Source organism: Narcine bancroftii, chromosome 9 (genome assembly GCF_036971445.1).
Source record: "Narcine bancroftii isolate sNarBan1 chromosome 9, sNarBan1.hap1, whole genome shotgun sequence".
Taxonomy (NCBI): domain Eukaryota; kingdom Metazoa; phylum Chordata; class Chondrichthyes; order Torpediniformes; family Narcinidae; genus Narcine; species Narcine bancroftii.
Window position 1 is genome coordinate 100,974,224 of NC_091477.1, and position 16,729 is coordinate 100,990,952.

The 16,729-nt window shown below is 40.6% G+C and overlaps 2 protein-coding genes across 12 annotated transcripts in view; both read right to left on the reverse strand.

Moving 5' to 3' along the window:
• atp13a3 (ATPase 13A3) overlaps window positions 1-827 on the reverse strand; it is a 107,015-nt gene extending 106,188 nt beyond the window's left edge. For 2 of the 4 annotated variants that reach the window (XM_069897029.1, XM_069897027.1), the window contains exon 1: window positions 656-814. The gene's annotated coding sequence lies outside the window, so the exon portion shown is untranslated. Of the gene's footprint in view, window positions 1-655 lie in introns of all 4 variants that reach the window. The other 2 variants (XM_069897028.1, XM_069897030.1) reach the window with 2 other exon arrangements.
• Window positions 828-8,331: 7,504 nt separating this feature from the next.
• Window positions 8,332-16,729, reverse strand: part of tmem44 (transmembrane protein 44) — a 43,250-nt gene continuing 34,852 nt past the window's right edge. For 4 of the 8 annotated variants that reach the window (XM_069897036.1, XM_069897038.1, XM_069897035.1 and 1 more), the window contains 3 exons: window positions 14,696-14,728; window positions 13,861-13,945; window positions 8,332-12,976 (listed from right to left, as the gene is read on the reverse strand). In XM_069897036.1, the coding sequence (XP_069753137.1) occupies window positions 12,876-12,976; window positions 13,861-13,945; window positions 14,696-14,728 (219 nt within the window). In that variant the 3' untranslated portion in view covers window positions 8,332-12,875. The remainder of the gene's footprint in view (window positions 12,977-13,860; window positions 13,946-14,695; window positions 14,729-16,729) is intronic. The other 4 variants (XM_069897031.1, XM_069897032.1, XM_069897034.1 and 1 more) reach the window with 4 other exon arrangements.

Genomic DNA, 16,729 nt, shown 5'->3' on the forward strand with positions numbered 1-16,729 from the left:
TGTCATCAAACGTGAACAACTTTCTTATTTATCACCATCCGATGCGTCCTCCCTTCTTTCGAACGAGACAAATGCAAAGGTCGCAGCTCACAAAGACCGACAAAAGAGACCCTGTTCCACCCACCCCGCAAGTATCAGAGCACCGGAGATCTCCACTCGGCTCCACACTCCCGCATCCCCTGAACTCGAAGCGCTGGCTGGGGTGGGGTGGGGGGGGAGGGGGGTGGTGGGGTGGGGGGGGAGGGGGGTGGTGGGGTGGGGGGGGAGGGGGGTGGTGGGGTGGGGGGGGAGGGGGGTGGTGGGGTGGGGGGGGAGGGGGGTGGTGGGGTGGGGGGGGAGGGGGGTGGTGGGGTGGGGGGGGAGGGGGGTGGTGGGGGGGAGGGGGGGTGGTGGGGGGGAAGGGGGGTGGTGGGGGGGAGGGGGGTGGTGGGGGGGAGGGGGGTGGTGGGGGGGAGGGGGGTGGGGGGGGGGTGGTGGGGGAAGGTGGTGGGGTGGGGGGGGGAAGGGGGTGGTGGGGGGGAGGGGGGTGGTGGGGTGGTGGGGGGTGGTGAGGGGGGTGGGGTGGGGGGGGTGGTGAGGGGGGTGGTGGGGTGGGGGGACAGAGACCTCCCTCCGGCGGGCACCCACCAACTTGCTTCCAAGCGAAAGGCAATACCTGACTGACCTCCTCTCGGGAGAAGCACCGGTCTGACGTGTCGCCCGACGGCTAGCCGCTTGCGCCCCAGCCCCGGCGGCGGGGCCGGAACTGACGTCACCGCGCGTCCACCGAGCCGGCGTGGACCTGGCCAGGAGGTTGGATTTGGACGAGGCAGCTGCAATGGTCAGTAGCGGCTGGAAAAACGTGGCGGATTCCGAAGGAAGAAAGACTTTCACGACGGTCACCGGGGGGTTGCACTTGTGACATGTCCAAGAGTTCATTTCGCTCGAGATGCGAAATTATTGCGACTCCGCCATGTGACCTCGACTGACCGATAACGGCAGTGGGGGGGGGGGGGGACGGAACGGGCTGCCAGAACAGGACCGTTCCTAAATTTTAAAAGGCATTTTTACACCCGGGTGGATTGAAACGTTATAGATGGAGATGAGCCGAGTGGGACAAGTTGGGGGTAGATGAGCCGAGTGGGACAAGGGTGGACAAGTTGGGGAGATGAGCCGAGTGGGCCAAGGGTGGACGGGTTGGGGAGATGAGCCGAGTGGGACAAGGGTGGACGGGTTGGGGAGATGAGCCGAGTGGGACAAGGGTGGACAAGCTGGGGAGATGAGCCGAGTGGGACAAGGGTGGACGGGTTGGGGAGATGAGCCGAGTGGGACAAGGGTGGACGGGTTGGGGAGATGAGCCGAGTGGGACAAGGGTGGACGGGTTGGGGAGATGAGCCGAGTGGGACAAGGGTGGACAAGTTGGGGAGATGAGCCGAGTGGGCCAAGGGTGGACGGGTTGGGGAGATGAGCCGAGTGGGACAAGGGTGGACGGGTTGGGGAGATGAGCCGAGTGGGACAAGGGTGGACAAGCTGGGGAGATGAGCCGAGTGGGACAAGGGTGGACGGGTTGGGGAGATGAGCCGAGTGGGACAAGGGTGGACGGGTTGGGGAGATGAGCCGAGTGGGACAAGGGTGGACGGGTTGGGGAGATGAGCCGAGTGGGACAAGGGTGGACAAGTTGGGGAGATGAGCCGAGTGGGACAAGGGTGGACAGGTTGGGGAGATGAGCCGAGTGGGACAAGTTGGGGGTAGATGAGCCGAGTGGGACAAGGGTGGACGGGTTGGGGAGATGAGCCGAGTGGGACAAGGGTGGACAAGTTGGGGAGATGAGCCGAGTGGGACAAGGGTGGACAAGTTGGGGGTAGATGAGCCGAGTGGGACAAGGGTGGACGGGTTGGGGAGATGAGCCGAGTGGGACAAGGGTGGACGGGTTGGGGAGATGAGCCGAGTGGGACAAGGGTGGACAAGTTGGGGAGATGAGCCGAGTGGGACAAGGGTGGACAAGTTGGGGGTAGATGAGCCGAGTGGGACAAGGGTGGACGGGTTGGGGAGATGAGCCGAGTGAGACAAGGGTGGACGGGTTGGGGAGATGAGCCGAGTGGGACAAGGGTGGACAAGTTGGGGAGATGAGCCGAGTGGGACAAGGGTGGACAAGTTGGGGAGATGAGCCGAGTGGGACAAGGGTGGACAAGTTGGGGGTAGATGAGCCGAGTGGGACAAGGGTGGACGGGTTGGGGAGATGAGCCGAGTGGGACAAGGGTGGACGGGTTGGGGAGATGAGCCGAGTGGGACAAGGGTGGACGGGTTGGGGAGATGAGCCGAGTGGGACAAGGGTGGACGGGTTGGGGAGATGAGCCGAGTGGGACAAGGGTGGACGGGTTGGGGAGATGAGCCGAGTGGGACAAGGGTGGACGGGTTGGGGAGATGAGCCGAGTGGGACAAGGGTGGACGGGTTGGGGAGATGAGCCGAGTGGGACAAGGGTGGACGGGTTGGGGAGATGAGCCGAGTGGGACAAGGGTGGACGGGTTGGTGGGAGATGAGGCGAGTGGGACAAGGGTGGACGGGTTGGTGGGAGATGAGCCGAGTGGGACAAGGGTGGACGGGTTGGGGAGATGAGCCGAGTGGGACAAGGGTGGACGGGTTGGGTGGCGATGAGCCGAGTGGGACAAGGGTGGACGGGTTGGGGAGATGAGCCGAGTGGGACAAGGGTGGACGGGTTGGGTGGCGATGAGCCGAGTGGGACAAGGGTGGACGGGTTGGGGAGATGAGCCGAGTGGGACAAGGGTGGACGGATTGGGGGGAGATGAGCCAAGTGGGACAAAGTAACATCGATCAGAAGCTCCAGGCCCCATAGCTTTGATCACAATCTGAAATGGTTTTTTTTCCAAACTTTATTTAAAGATTAAAATAATCAAAGATTGATTTTACAAGATAAATCTCCAACCCACCCTCCCTTAAGGGGAGCCAAAAATATAAATGATATATATTTAAAAAATTATAAATGTTGAAAACAATTCGATGTATATCTCAAAGCATATATTTCAAATATGGAGACCATTTGCTAACAAAAAGAGAATAATTATCATAAGTATTTTTTTCCATAACAATACAGGCTTTCAATTCATTATGCCAATGTCATATATTAATCTCTGTATTATCTTTCCAAGTCCTCACAACACATTTATGTGCTACTGATGACACCAAACGTACAAAAGCAATTTGAATTTTATCCAAACACTAATCCCTTCAATGAAATCAAATTACCCAACAAAAAAAATCGTTGGATCTCATGGTTATACAATTTTTCCAAAACTACTTTAAATTCTTGCCAAAATCGTTGAACTTTAACACGAGTCCAAACAGCATGTAGAAATGTTCCAATACATAAATCACATCTAAAACATAAATCTGAATTTCTAAACCCATATTTTTTCAGTTTCTCCAGAGTCAAATATAATTGATGTAAAAAAATTATAATTAACCATTTCATATTTTACATTTGTCAATTTGATTACATTATCCTGGCACATATCTGCTCAATCATCAGGAAAAATAAACACTAAATCACTCTCCCATTTAAGTTTAGATTTTTCCCAATCCGGTTTATCCATATGATCTTATAACAAATTATACATAACCAAAATATAACCCTTCTTTGGTACAGAGGAAATCAAAGACTCAAATCTCGACAAAGTGGTGAAATTAATCTCTCTACCATAATTATCCTTTACCAAGGCTCTAAGTTGGTAATACAGAAGCAAAGAATTTAGATATATCAAATCTTTCTCTCAATTGATTAAAAGAAAGAAATTGTCCCTCTTCAAAACAATCCTGTATTGTCTTTATACCCTTAAAATCCCAATTCTTTAAATAATTATTAAACATTGAAAAAGGAATAAGCTGGTTATTATACAATGGAGTTAAAAGTGATAATTTATCTTTTGATCCCAAAACCCTATTTTTTTTAAATCCAGATTTTTAACAAATGTTTCAATACCGGCATATTATATTCCTGTAGCAAATTCAAATTCCAATGAAATATAAATTCATTTACCTTAGCCCAGCTAGGACAATAATCTAAATCCATCAACCTACTAATAAACTTCAACTGGGCCGCTTCATAATAAATTTGAAAATGTGGTTACTGAAGTCCACCTAACGCATATTTCCGTGTAAGTTAATATAATGCCACTCGAATTAATTTACCTTTCCATAAAGATTTCCACACTACCTTATTTAAATCCTGGAAAAAAAACCTTTTGAAAGTAAATAAATATTGAATTTGTGGAAAATATTCATTTTAATACAATTAACCCTTCCAATCAGTTAATGGAAGATCTTTCCACTTAATCAAATCTGCTTTAATCTGTTTTAATATAGGCACATAATTTGACTGATAATTAACATCTACAAACACACCTAAATATTTAATTTTATTTGTCCACTTTAATTTTGTAATTTCAATTCTAAATAATCTATTCCAACTGGTAAAATTTTGCTTTTATTCCATTTAACTCTATATCCTGACAATTCTCTAAATTTCGACAAACACTCTTGTAACTGCTTCAATGACAGTTCTAGTTCCATCAAATATATCAATACATCATCTGCAAATAAATTATTCTTATATTCTTCATTCATAGCCTTCATCCCTCTAATTTCATCATTTTGCCTGAGCTAATGGTTCAATAGCCAATACAAATAAGGCAGGTGACAATGAGCAGCCCTGCCGAGTTGAACGAGTCAACCTAAATGGTAAAGAAATCTGACCATTTGTCACCACCCTAGCAATCTGGTTCGTATATAAAGCTTTAACCCAACCAATTAAAAAAAGGGCCGAATTTTAACTTTTCTATCACTGTAAATAAAAAATCCCACTCAACCCTATCAAAAGCCTTTTCTGCATCTAGTGATTAATGGAAGAATATTATCAGATGCATTTCTTAATAAAACCTGTTTGATCAGTATGTATCAACTTAGGTAAATGCATAGCAAGTTTATTATCTAATACCTTAGTTATAATTTTATAATCTACATTTAATAAAGCAATAGTTCTATATGAAGACACTTTTAATGGAACTCTATCTTTTTTTGCAATAACAGTTATTAAAGCATTTGAACAAGATTCCGGCAACTTCTGTTCTTCAGTAACTTGTTTTATCACATCTCCAAATACACTAGATAAATCATTATTAAAAAAATTATAAAATTCCACAGGAAGTCCATCATCCCCTGGGGACATTCCATTTGGCTATTGCTGTATAGCTTCCTTAATTTCAAAATCTGTAAACGGAGACTCCAATTTCTGGATATCTCATCTAATGCCGGTAACGTCAATTTAGATAAAGATTCAATAGAAACATTATCCTGCTTCCCCTCAGAAGTATATAATTTTTGATAAAATCAATAAAATTGGCCATTAATTTCCTGAGGCTTATGGGTAATTATTGAATTATTTTAATGGCATTAATAATCTGTGATGCCTGTTCAGCTTTCAATTGTCAAGCAAGTACTTTATGAGCTCTTTCTCCCAACTCATAATAACATTGTTTAGTTTGATTAAACACTCAAACTGATAAGTTTGTAATGTATTATAACGTAATTTCAATTTCACTAATGTGGATTTTTTGTCTAGTCACATCCTTCTGAAAATCTTTCTCTAACTCAGCAATCTGATTTTCCAACATTAAACTTTCTGCCATAAATTGTTTCTTAACTTTTGTAGAATAACTAATAACCTGTCCCTCAAATAAGCTTTTAACACATCCCATACTACAAAATGACTATCCACAGAATTAATATTCTCAGTCAAAAATAGAGATATGTTCTTTAACAAAAGCAACAAACTCCCTTTTTTTTTCAATAACATTGCATTAAAACTCTATCTATATGACGAACGTACCACTTCTGAACTTCCACAAGAAAAAAAATAATAATGAATGGTCAGATAGAACTCTACTTTTATATTCAGCTTGCAATACTCTACCCTGTAGGTGTGCTGATACCAAAAAAACCTCAATCCTAGAAAACGAATCATGTTGTAATGAATAAAAATAAAAATCTTTCTCTGTAGGATTAACCTTTCTCCAAATATCTACCAGATTTAAATCCTTAATCATTAATGCTTTGATCTGTATTGCTGTCTTTGATTTCCTTATACTCTTCGGGTTTCTATCTAATGAAGGTTCCAAAGCACAATTAAAATCTCCCCCCAACTAAAATATTTTCATTAGCTTGAGTTAACAATAGAAAAGCTTCTGAAATAAACCATTCATCATCTACATTAGGTGCATAAAGATTAAGCAAAGTCCAAGATTCAGCAAAGATTTTACAATTCACCCATAAACTACCTACATTTCCCTCTGAAGATTCCAATTCAAATGATAAATATTTATGAATCAAAATCGCCACCCCTCTTGCCTTAGAATTAAAAGAAAAAAAAACATGTCCAACCCAATCTCCTTTCAATTTCAAATGTTCTTTTTCGGTCAAATGTGTTTCTTGTAAAAAGGCAATATCAATTTTCATTTTTTTTAATATAAGCCTCTTTCGTTTAATTGGATTATTTAATCCATGAAGATTAAAAGTTGCAAAATTCAAAGTAGACATTTTTACTACTAATATATTTACACTCTATAAAATAATGCTCCCTTTTATAATTCTTCAAAAAGAACACAAAACCCACCCCTCAATAAACAAAAAAATTTTTTTTAAATCCCAAAAAATAAAAACCACCCAAAAGGTAGTAACACCCTAAAAATCTGGGTTTGGTAAAGCCCACTAGTGGTAGATGACAGTCAAAGCTTTCAGTGTCATCCACCCCCCCCCCCCCCCAGCCAGATACATATTCATAATGTAAATGAGAACAATTAAACATAAAATATATTCAACCCAATGATTCCAAGCCCAATGATTGTTCCGGATCTTCAATGTCAAGAAGACTTCTTATCAGCTCTTCATTCTTTCCAAACCCATTCCCATTTACCCTCTTAGGACACAATGGTGAAGATCGCCCACTTCTTCGCAATTCTGGCAATGAATTAGCAAAAACCAAGGCATCGTGATCGTTCTCAAAAAATTAAGATTGAAAGTTTCCATTCAAAACCTTCAAAATTGCAGGATAACGAAAAGTAAACTTATAGCCCTTTCACCATAAGACATCTTTAGCCGAATTAAATTCCTGTCATCTTCTAATAACCTCTTGACTCAAATCGACATAAAAAAACCACTCTATTGTTTAGAATCATCAACGGAGATTGACTCTGCTGCGCTTTCTGTACCCCCATTTGTAAAATCATCCCTCTATCTTGACACTTCAAACAACGAATCAAGACCACCCTTGGTGTTTGTCCAGGAAGTGGCTTTTTCCTCAACGCTCTATGGGCCTGTTCCAGTTCCAAACCTTCAGGAAAAAACTCTTTGCCCAATACCTCGGGGATCCAATATTTAAAAAAAATTTTTTAATCGGGTCAGAACCTTAAAAGTCCTCTGGAAGACCAACTATTTTCACATTATTTCTCTGACTTCGATTTTCCAAATAATCAATCTTCTTCAATAAATCCCTTCTTTGAATCCCCCAATCTACAAAAGAACCTTCCACTTTTTCCATTTTTTCTTTATTGCGTTTCACTTGATTTTGACATTCAGAAAAACCAGTTTTAATTTTTTTTAAAAATTACCTTGTACAATATCAACAGATTTTATACATTTGTTAAAATCACTCTTAACTACAGTCAATTCTGTAGTTGACATTTCATAGTTGACATTTCTTCACACAAAGTATTCATTTTTATTTTCACATCCATAAATCCTTGGGTTATTTGAGTTGACATTTGTTTTGACATTTTATCCATTTGAAAAGGAATCTCTTCCAAAATAGTGAACACTGAATCCAATCCAGACTCCATAGCCACTTTTTGAGGTCTACCTTCTATAAGTACAGGCTCCTCCTCCTCGGAAAATTCCAATAAGGTAAGTTCCTCTTCACCTTCAGTCACCATAGGTCCTCTGACTGTGCGGCTGTGGGTCTGGATACCTGACGCCGGCACCCCGGCCTCGTCAGGGTGCCGTCGCTCGGGCTCCCCTGCAGCCCACACTTTTTCCAAAAGGTCCCGGACCCGGGATGCTGCGCGAATCCCCAGCAGAACCGCCGGACGCACAGGGGCGTCCTCTGACGCGTCATTACACATCCCCGGGCCACCCAGCAATGTCGTGGGCTCACGGGCCCCTTTATCAGTCGGGCCGCCCGCGCGCACGGTTTCACGTGCATGCAGGTCGGCTACAACTGAACTCACCGAAGTGCCGGCGCCATCTTGCGACTGCAGGATCGGCGCTGAAGTCAAACTTGAATGGACAGTGGAATACTTTTATTCATTTCTATGTACCATTGCTGTAATAACATAATTTAAGAAATAACATCACAGTATTCGAACAAATTTGAGAACCGTACATGGAACACAACAGAGAAGTCCTACCATGGACCTCCACTGCCTAAAATGACAGAAGGAGAAGAAGAAATGAACTGACCCAGTATGTAAAAGTAGAAGACACAAATTTCTTGTTTATTTTCATTGGGGGATGACGTTGTTTAATGTATCATATAGGTTGAACATTGAGTGGGTGGGGGGGGGGCAGGTGAAGGAGGGAGGGGGAAAAAGACACTGTATATTCAAGAGGGAAATGTTTGTGTGTATTTTGGTTAGTATGGTTCATAGTGTGAAAAATAAAAAAAATTTTTAAAAACTTGAATGGACAGGAATCCTCTGGCGTTTGGAGACTCCCAACAACGACTCCATGGATTCAGCTGTGCAGGTAGGCCTCAGATCGTCTATATGGTAATTTCTTCTAAAGTTGAGTTTTAGATTTCTTCACATTAGTAGCCATGATGAGGAATCACTGTTATTCAAAAAACTATAAATATTATTTTTAAACCACTTTTATACTTTTTAAAGTTGGGTATTTAATAATCCAGCTGGAGAAAGGTGGAACACGTCTTTCTTCTACGCCATCTTCCCACGCCCCCCCCCCCCCACACAATCTGAAATGTTTTTATTGTGTAATCATTGCGACATAAATTAATTGAGAGGACCAGCAAATGAATAAAGAGATGATATTTATCTGTGGCTTATTGCAGATGCGTTAGCACAATTTGAAGGGAAAAGCCCACTTTAAAATTACGTCATGGAATCTGGCAGAACAGTCCTGATTTACCATAACGCTGCACCATAATCAAGATTTTAGACCTCCAAATTTTTGGAGTACTGCTTGAACTTATAACATTCTGTTTCTCCCATGGCCTGTACCCATTTAGAATTCACCCAGAGAGAAAAAAAAATCAACTGTAACCTGAGAACCTTTAGGGCAGATGCCACATATGTGAGTAGTTACTTCACAACCACTATTAGATTTCTAATTATGCTTCCAATTAAACCTTAAAATATCCTGAAGCAGAGTTTAGACCCCAATTGCCAGCTGTCCATTTCCTTCTGATGGATGCTGCCTGATCTGCTGAGTTCCTCAAGCAGTTTATTTTTGCCCTTCTCTTCTAACTCCTTAAAATATCATTCCTTTAACAATCACACATTCAAACATTTAAAATAATTTTATCAAACAAAACTTGACTTTAAAAAAAACATACCTTGTATTGTTTATTCTGGAGTTTAGAAAAATGATAATTGATCTCATTGAAGGGTATAAAAATATGAATTATAACTCTTGATTCAATACAATTCCCTTCATGGAGTGTCTAAAACTAGGGGTCACAGACTCTGAGGGTCAGCATATTGGAGTTGGTAAAGAAAAGAGCTGAGATAAAATATCATCTAAGACAAGGGTGTCAAACTCAAATTCACAGAGGGCCAAAATTAAAAACTTGGTCTAAGTCGTGGGCCAAACTAAATATTTCTTGAAAATTTTCAACAACATCTGCATGTTTTCTCTTCTTTCAACGTATGTAATGTTAAACTTTTTCTTATTAAAATAAATGTTTAATAATAGTTTTGGTTAAACTCTTTCCAGAAGAAGCATTAACAAATGAGAAATAAAATATTCTATAAATAATATTTCTCTATAGCCTTTAAGCTCCTTTTAAATGTTTTTTTTCCCACAAGCCAACAAGTCAAAAAATAACAACTTGCTTGAATGACAAACAGGTATGTCTTTTAAAATGATGAACATATAGTCTGCCTCCCACCTGCCTTGAAAGGTCCTGTTTTCTGTCTTTCGTTTGGCCATTTTTCGTAAGGGGTTTATTACACGTGAGTTGGGCGACAGGTCACAGATGCTAATGAAAGTAAAGAGAGGAGGTGGGGGCGATTAGCAGGCTGACGGGCTGATGCCAATGCATTTGCAAAGCATTCTGGGATTTGTAGTATTAGCTGTGCATGCGCTATACTGGCGCAGCGGCCAGCAGGCCAGCTCTAATACATATTTGATATGATCTTGCGGGCCAAATATAATTATATCACGGCCTGAGTTTAACATGTGTGATCTAAGATATTATTAGACAGCAGATATGTTTGATAAGTCAAATGCCTGGAAGAGTTGAATGAGAAAGTCTGCAGACACTGGGGTTGAGTGCAATATACAAATTTGTTGAAGAAACTCAGCAGACCATTCAGCAGGTACAGAAAGTATTGCGTAACCAATGCTTTCGGCCAAAGTAAGAGCAAAAACAGACATATGCATGAATAAAAAGGATGGGGGAAGGGGAGTGTTGTGGAGAAATGGAGAGGGGGATGAAGGTACAAGGAGAGGAGTACAGGCTAACAGGTAAGAAGTCATAGGTGGATACAGGTGGGAGGTTAGAAGAGAAAAGAAGCTGAGGTAATGGGGAAAGGTGAGGGAGGGGATGGGAAGCTGGAGGAAAGGAGACAGAGGGATAGGGTGAGAGACTTGGGGAGCACCTCTTCAATTCTTCTACATTTCTTCTATAGGTGCATCAAAGCCTGGTTTGGTAACTTAAATGTCCAGGAAAACAGAAGGTAGCAAACATAAGTTGATCACAGGCAGCCATCATAAAGGAACCTACCACAATGGTCAAAACCTCTTCTCACTGAGACTTTCAGGCAGAAGGTACAGATGCCTTAAAACCGGTATCTCTAGGTTCAAGAACAATCTTTCCAATAGCTATGAGGCCCTTGTACACTGATCATAGACTGCTCCAATAGCACAAAAGGACTTTTTGCACTTGCGGGTTTTTTTTTGCATGAGGATTACTGTGAATATTTATTATCTATCTGTGTATTTATTGTCTCTTTGAATTCAATTAGTCTACTATTATAGTTTACAAGTACCTGTTCGGCTGCATCAAATAAAAATCTCACTGCATATGTATATTGTTCAATGTGTATGGAAATAAACTCGTCATTGTCATACTCAATTCCTACTTCAGAAAAAATACTTTTGGTCTTGACTCTATTTACATATGAGAATTTCCTTTCCATAACCTTCTTGGTCTTGTGCAAACCAAACTAAAATGAAATTATTTTGCTTATATGTTTTTATCAGTTAAATTATTCAGATTATTTTTGGTAAATATATATTCTCTCTCACTAAAAACTCCAAATTTAGGTTTCAAAGTTCTCACAATAGCATGCTAAATTTGTTAAATTTAGTTGCTTTGAATGAACCCCCTCAAACTTACTCAAAAGTCTATGAATAGATTTTAAAAATAATTGGATAAGGAAGAGAAAAAACATTTGTATTCCTGTACAATATCCATCAACTTTTTCTAGAATGCGATTACTGGGTGAGATCAAGATCACATACTCAATTCTGTCAACGTCTCAATTTTAGCAGCCAGTCAGCAAGATTTCAGGGCGACAGGTGATGGTAAAAGCACAACAAAACGCTGGAGGAACTCAGCCGGTCTTTTAGCATCCATAGGAGACAAAGATATATTGCCAATGTTTCAGGCCTCAGCCCTCTTTCAAGTAATAAGCTGAATGGGCAAAAAGCAAGAAATCTCAAAATACAGAATATACCGTACGACAGTGAAACACTGAAAAACCAGCTGAGTTCCTCCAGCATTTTGACGTGATTTTACTACAATAACGGCATCTGCAGACTATTGTGCATCAATCTCTGCAGGTTGATAGGCATAACGTTGCATTGTTATAACCTTCTTTCTCTAATATCAGGGCCTGTTAGATATGTTGGGCACATTCCAGGTTGTATTGACACTAGAAGCACCCCACTACTGCAAGTCTAGAAAAATCTTGTGATACTACATCAAAATTGCTATAGTACATGCTAATTATCAGCTCATGATTGAATTTTGCCTTGATCTTGCTGCAAATATTCCTTCATTCATTAGGAAGTTGCAAATAGAATTGAATATTGTGCAATCATCAATGAATATTCCTACTTCTGACTTTATGATGCAAGGAAGATGAAATAGGTGAAGACAGTACATGCCATGCAAAATTCCTGCAAAGATGTCCTGAAGCTGACCTACACTAATAGCCAGCTTCCTTTATAAGCTAGGACTCTGGCCATTCGAATTGACTGATGCCCATTGAAATTTGTTTTAGCAGAGTGGCTCCTTTCCTCCAGCTTCCCATGCCTCACAAAGTCAAATGCTTCCAAGCTGTTGAGTAGTTCTTCTCATGTCACTTCTAAATTTCAGCTTTTTATTGCATCTTTTGACCAACCTCAATGAGTAGGTTATTGATGAGTATGTGCCATTTGATAGCACTGTCAATGAGAAAACTTTTATCAATATCCAGACACCTTTATACCCCTTTCAGGAATTAGCTACGAAAGCAATATAACATTTCACACAAGACATAAATGAGTAGATTAGTACTGGCCAGTAGTTAACAACAAATTTAAAAAACTGCGAACATTTTAAAATGCTTATTTTCATGTAAAAAATTTAAGTTCTATATTTACATTATGAAAATAAAGATCTTTTTCTTCTTTGACCAGTCCTGTTTATCTCCTCTTCATACTGTGCCAAAATCGCTGAGGTTCTCTCTTCACTCATGATGGTTTCTGTATTCAAGAGCCAGAAGTCAGTTGCCTCAAGGCAATGTTAGTAGAAAGATAATGAATGCTAATTACATTGGACAACACATTTTTTTCAAATGTTTTGCTTCCTGAAAAGAAAATGAGGATTATAATAGACAACTTCATGCTGAAATCAAAGATAATTTTCGCCTTTAATATATCATTTAGGAAGTTGGAGAAACATTAAATGAACTTTGTTTTTGTTTGAATTTAGTTTATTTAATGGCATAAGGATGCTGTCAGGTTGATTGCACATGGTGCACAACAAATGTGAGAAGCCCAGGGTTTGCCTTGGTCACCAATTTTACAACCAAAGCAGAGCTAAGAGGTTTTCTTTAAAAATGCAGTAATGCTGCATCTTCAAGCCTTAAGTATATACTTGCCACAAATGCAACAGAATGTATCGCAGGTGTTGCAACATTGACAAGACATTTCTGCTGTTTTGAATCTTCGTGAAGACAATAAATGCTATTGTTAAGTACATTCACTGTATTTGCCTGAAGAACAAGTGCATCAACCCAAGTTCAATCTCTATCAATATAATGCACAGTATACGTATATGTGAGCTGCTTTTATAGCCTGTCTGCATTTATTCTGTCAAAACATTCCCAGGCCTAAGACAACATTTGCAAAGCATCTGCACTGAGTACATGCCCAGACATGCTAGGACTGTCCAAAATAGCTTGCTTTGTGGGCAATATACTAGTAGACAGGAAATCACAAAAAGAGGTTATATCTAAAAAAAACAATGATAGGATCATTTTAGGGTGATTTTTTTCGTGATCAGCAGCCCAAAATCCATAAAATACACCCATGTGTTCAGGAAGCAAAATTGTTGTCCAATGTTATTGGTATGTGATCAAACTAACCCTGGCTACCTGGATTATTGCTTAAGACATTTTCTCTTTTCCTTTCAGTTGTCTTCCACTGTTGAGGCATGTCTTCAAAGTCCCACTTTAAAAAAAAAAGAAAACTCAACAATGTTTCAGGAAGCTTTGTCCATTAGAAATGGTTTCATTATTTGGTGTTACCAAAATATTATTAAGAAAACTACCACTGGCTCTGTCATTAAAATGCTCAACATGTTGTGATTTCAATTTTTACAGACTCACACTTAAAACATTCAAATTTTAAAAGGTATCCATTTGCTTCAGTCAAAAAGCACTAACCTTTATCCATCTGGATTTGTGTCATTTTCAGAGTTGCCATTTAAAGCAACTGAACACTATATAATTTCTGCATTTACATTGTTTGCTCTGGCTTACACAACAACCCAATAATAGACCAACTCTTCTCCACCTTTGGCAATTCATTCCAGTTCTGTGACTAGTAAACTAATATGCAATGTCCAGGTTCTTTCACACTTGAGATAGATGTCTGAGAGTAGATGGTTTTGGAGATATCTGATAAGTCATGAATTTGACCACATCTGCTTTGCAAACAGTTGGTTATTATCCATTGCTGTTACTTATGAAGAAATGGGTGTAGGCAATTTCACATAGATGAACAATGATCAGTAGTTTCCTATTCTGCATAGATTGCATGCAAGAGTTAATATGCATTGCAATGAAGTTTTAATAGTTTATTTGAGTATTTAGCTTTTTGTTTTGCATATCAATTTTATTTTTTAAATAAAAGAGCTATTTCTCATGAACAAAGGACAAGGGTGATGTTAGTATTAAGTGTAGTAGTTTCATTTCATACCTGTTCTGAACTTAGGGCCTCCAAGTACTTTTGCTGTAGAGTAAAACAAATCAACAGAACTAAACAACTATGTTCAGCACTTTTAACTCAAATTTAGAGTTTCATATTGTGAATAAATGCCAGTATTTCTTAAAACAAAGTTGTAACTCAGCATAAAAATGGCTACAGCCCAGTTTTTACTGCAGTCCCAGTGCAGTGGTGGGTCACGTCTCCAGAATGGAGGACCATCGCCTTCCCAAGATCGTGTTATATGGCGAGCTCTCCACTGGCCACCGTGACAGAGGTGCACCAAAGAAAAGGTACAAGGACTGCCTAAAGAAATCTCTTGGTGCCTGCCACATTGACCACCGCCAGTGGGCTGATCTCGCCTCAAACCGTGCATCTTGGCGCCTCACAGTTTGGCGGGCAGCAACCTCCTTTGAAGAAGACCGCAGAGCCAACCTCACTGACAAAAGGCAAAGGAGGAAAAACCCAACACCCAACCCCAACCAACCAATTTTCCCTTGCAACCGCTGCAATCATGTCTGCCTGTCCCGCATCGGACTTGTCAGCCACAAACGAGCCTGCAGCTGACGTGGACTTTTACCCCCTCCATAAATCTTCGTCCGCGAAGCCAAGCCAAAGAGAAGTGCAGTGAGAATTTTAATTAAGCATTTTTAAGAGTTTATACGTGAAGAAGTCTGATTAATCAACCAATATATAGAATATCACCTACATTTCAAATTCAGTTTCCAGTAGCATTTTAATGAAAACATTCCAGCACTGGCTACCATTGAGTTTGTTCCAGCTCTTTATAAATGTTAATCAAATGAGCCCAAATCCCCTCTTATTTCCCACTCTCTGCACTTTTCCATTACTGACATTTTTTTTTAAATGAACCTTTCACCATCTTTTCAGACTGCACCACTCCAGATCATTTCCAGTCACTATAGGAAGTAATTCTCTTCCAATTTCCACTTATTCTATTCCTATTTCAAGAGGATACAATTATAGACTTTTGAAAACAATTTGACAGGTAAATGGACGGGAAAGATTTGGAGGGACATGGGCTGATTACAAGCAAATGTGACCAGCTTGGATACTCAACTTGGATCAGCATGGACAATTTGACCAAAGGGCCTGTTCCTGAGCCGTAAAATTCCAGATCCAATTGTTTATACCTGAATAAATCATTTATCTGAATATGCTCTCTCATGATTTTGAACTCTTCTATTGATTTTCACATTCACTTCCTCTAAGTAGAAGAACATTTTCATCTTTGGCCACAGCAGAAATGCTGTAAGAATTCAACCATTCAAGCAGCACATGTTGAAAAGGAACCAGTGAACATTTTGGCCAGAGATCCTTCCTCACAATTCCACTTTGTTTCTCACTTACAATTTTAATCTTTCCACATAAGTGAAGTCATTAGTCACTTGTACCACTCTTGTAAATTTCCTCTGCATTAAACACAACTTAAAAGTTTAGCATAATGTCCCTGTTGATAATCTAGGTCTGCATTTCAGATTTAAGATTTATTGTCAGTCTATAAATGATATCACATCCATCCCTTAGATTCTTTTTCCCGTGGGAAAGGCAGAATTACCACTTATTGATAGTGCAAAAAACCTCTACATGATACACATGTAAACAAGAACTGTAACAGATTATCAATGTAAACAAATACAATGCAGAGTGAATTTTAAAAAAATCAATAAAGTGTATAAGTAAATCCTTAAATGAGTTTGTTATTGAGGAGTCTGATGGCAGCACAGGAACAGAGCATATATTGGGTGATGTGAATCCTTGATGATTGCTGTTATTCTCTAACAGCAGTGTACCTTGAAGATGTTTGTGATAGTGGGTGAGGTTTTGCCTGTGATATGGGCTGTATCAACTACCTTTTGGAGGGATTTATGCTCAGGAGTATTGGGGGTATTCCCATACCAGACCGAGATGCAGCCAGTCAGCACACATCTGTAGCAATTTGCCAGTTTCTGGTGACATACCAAACTTCCACAAACTCCTGAGGAAGTAGAGGCACTGACATGCTTT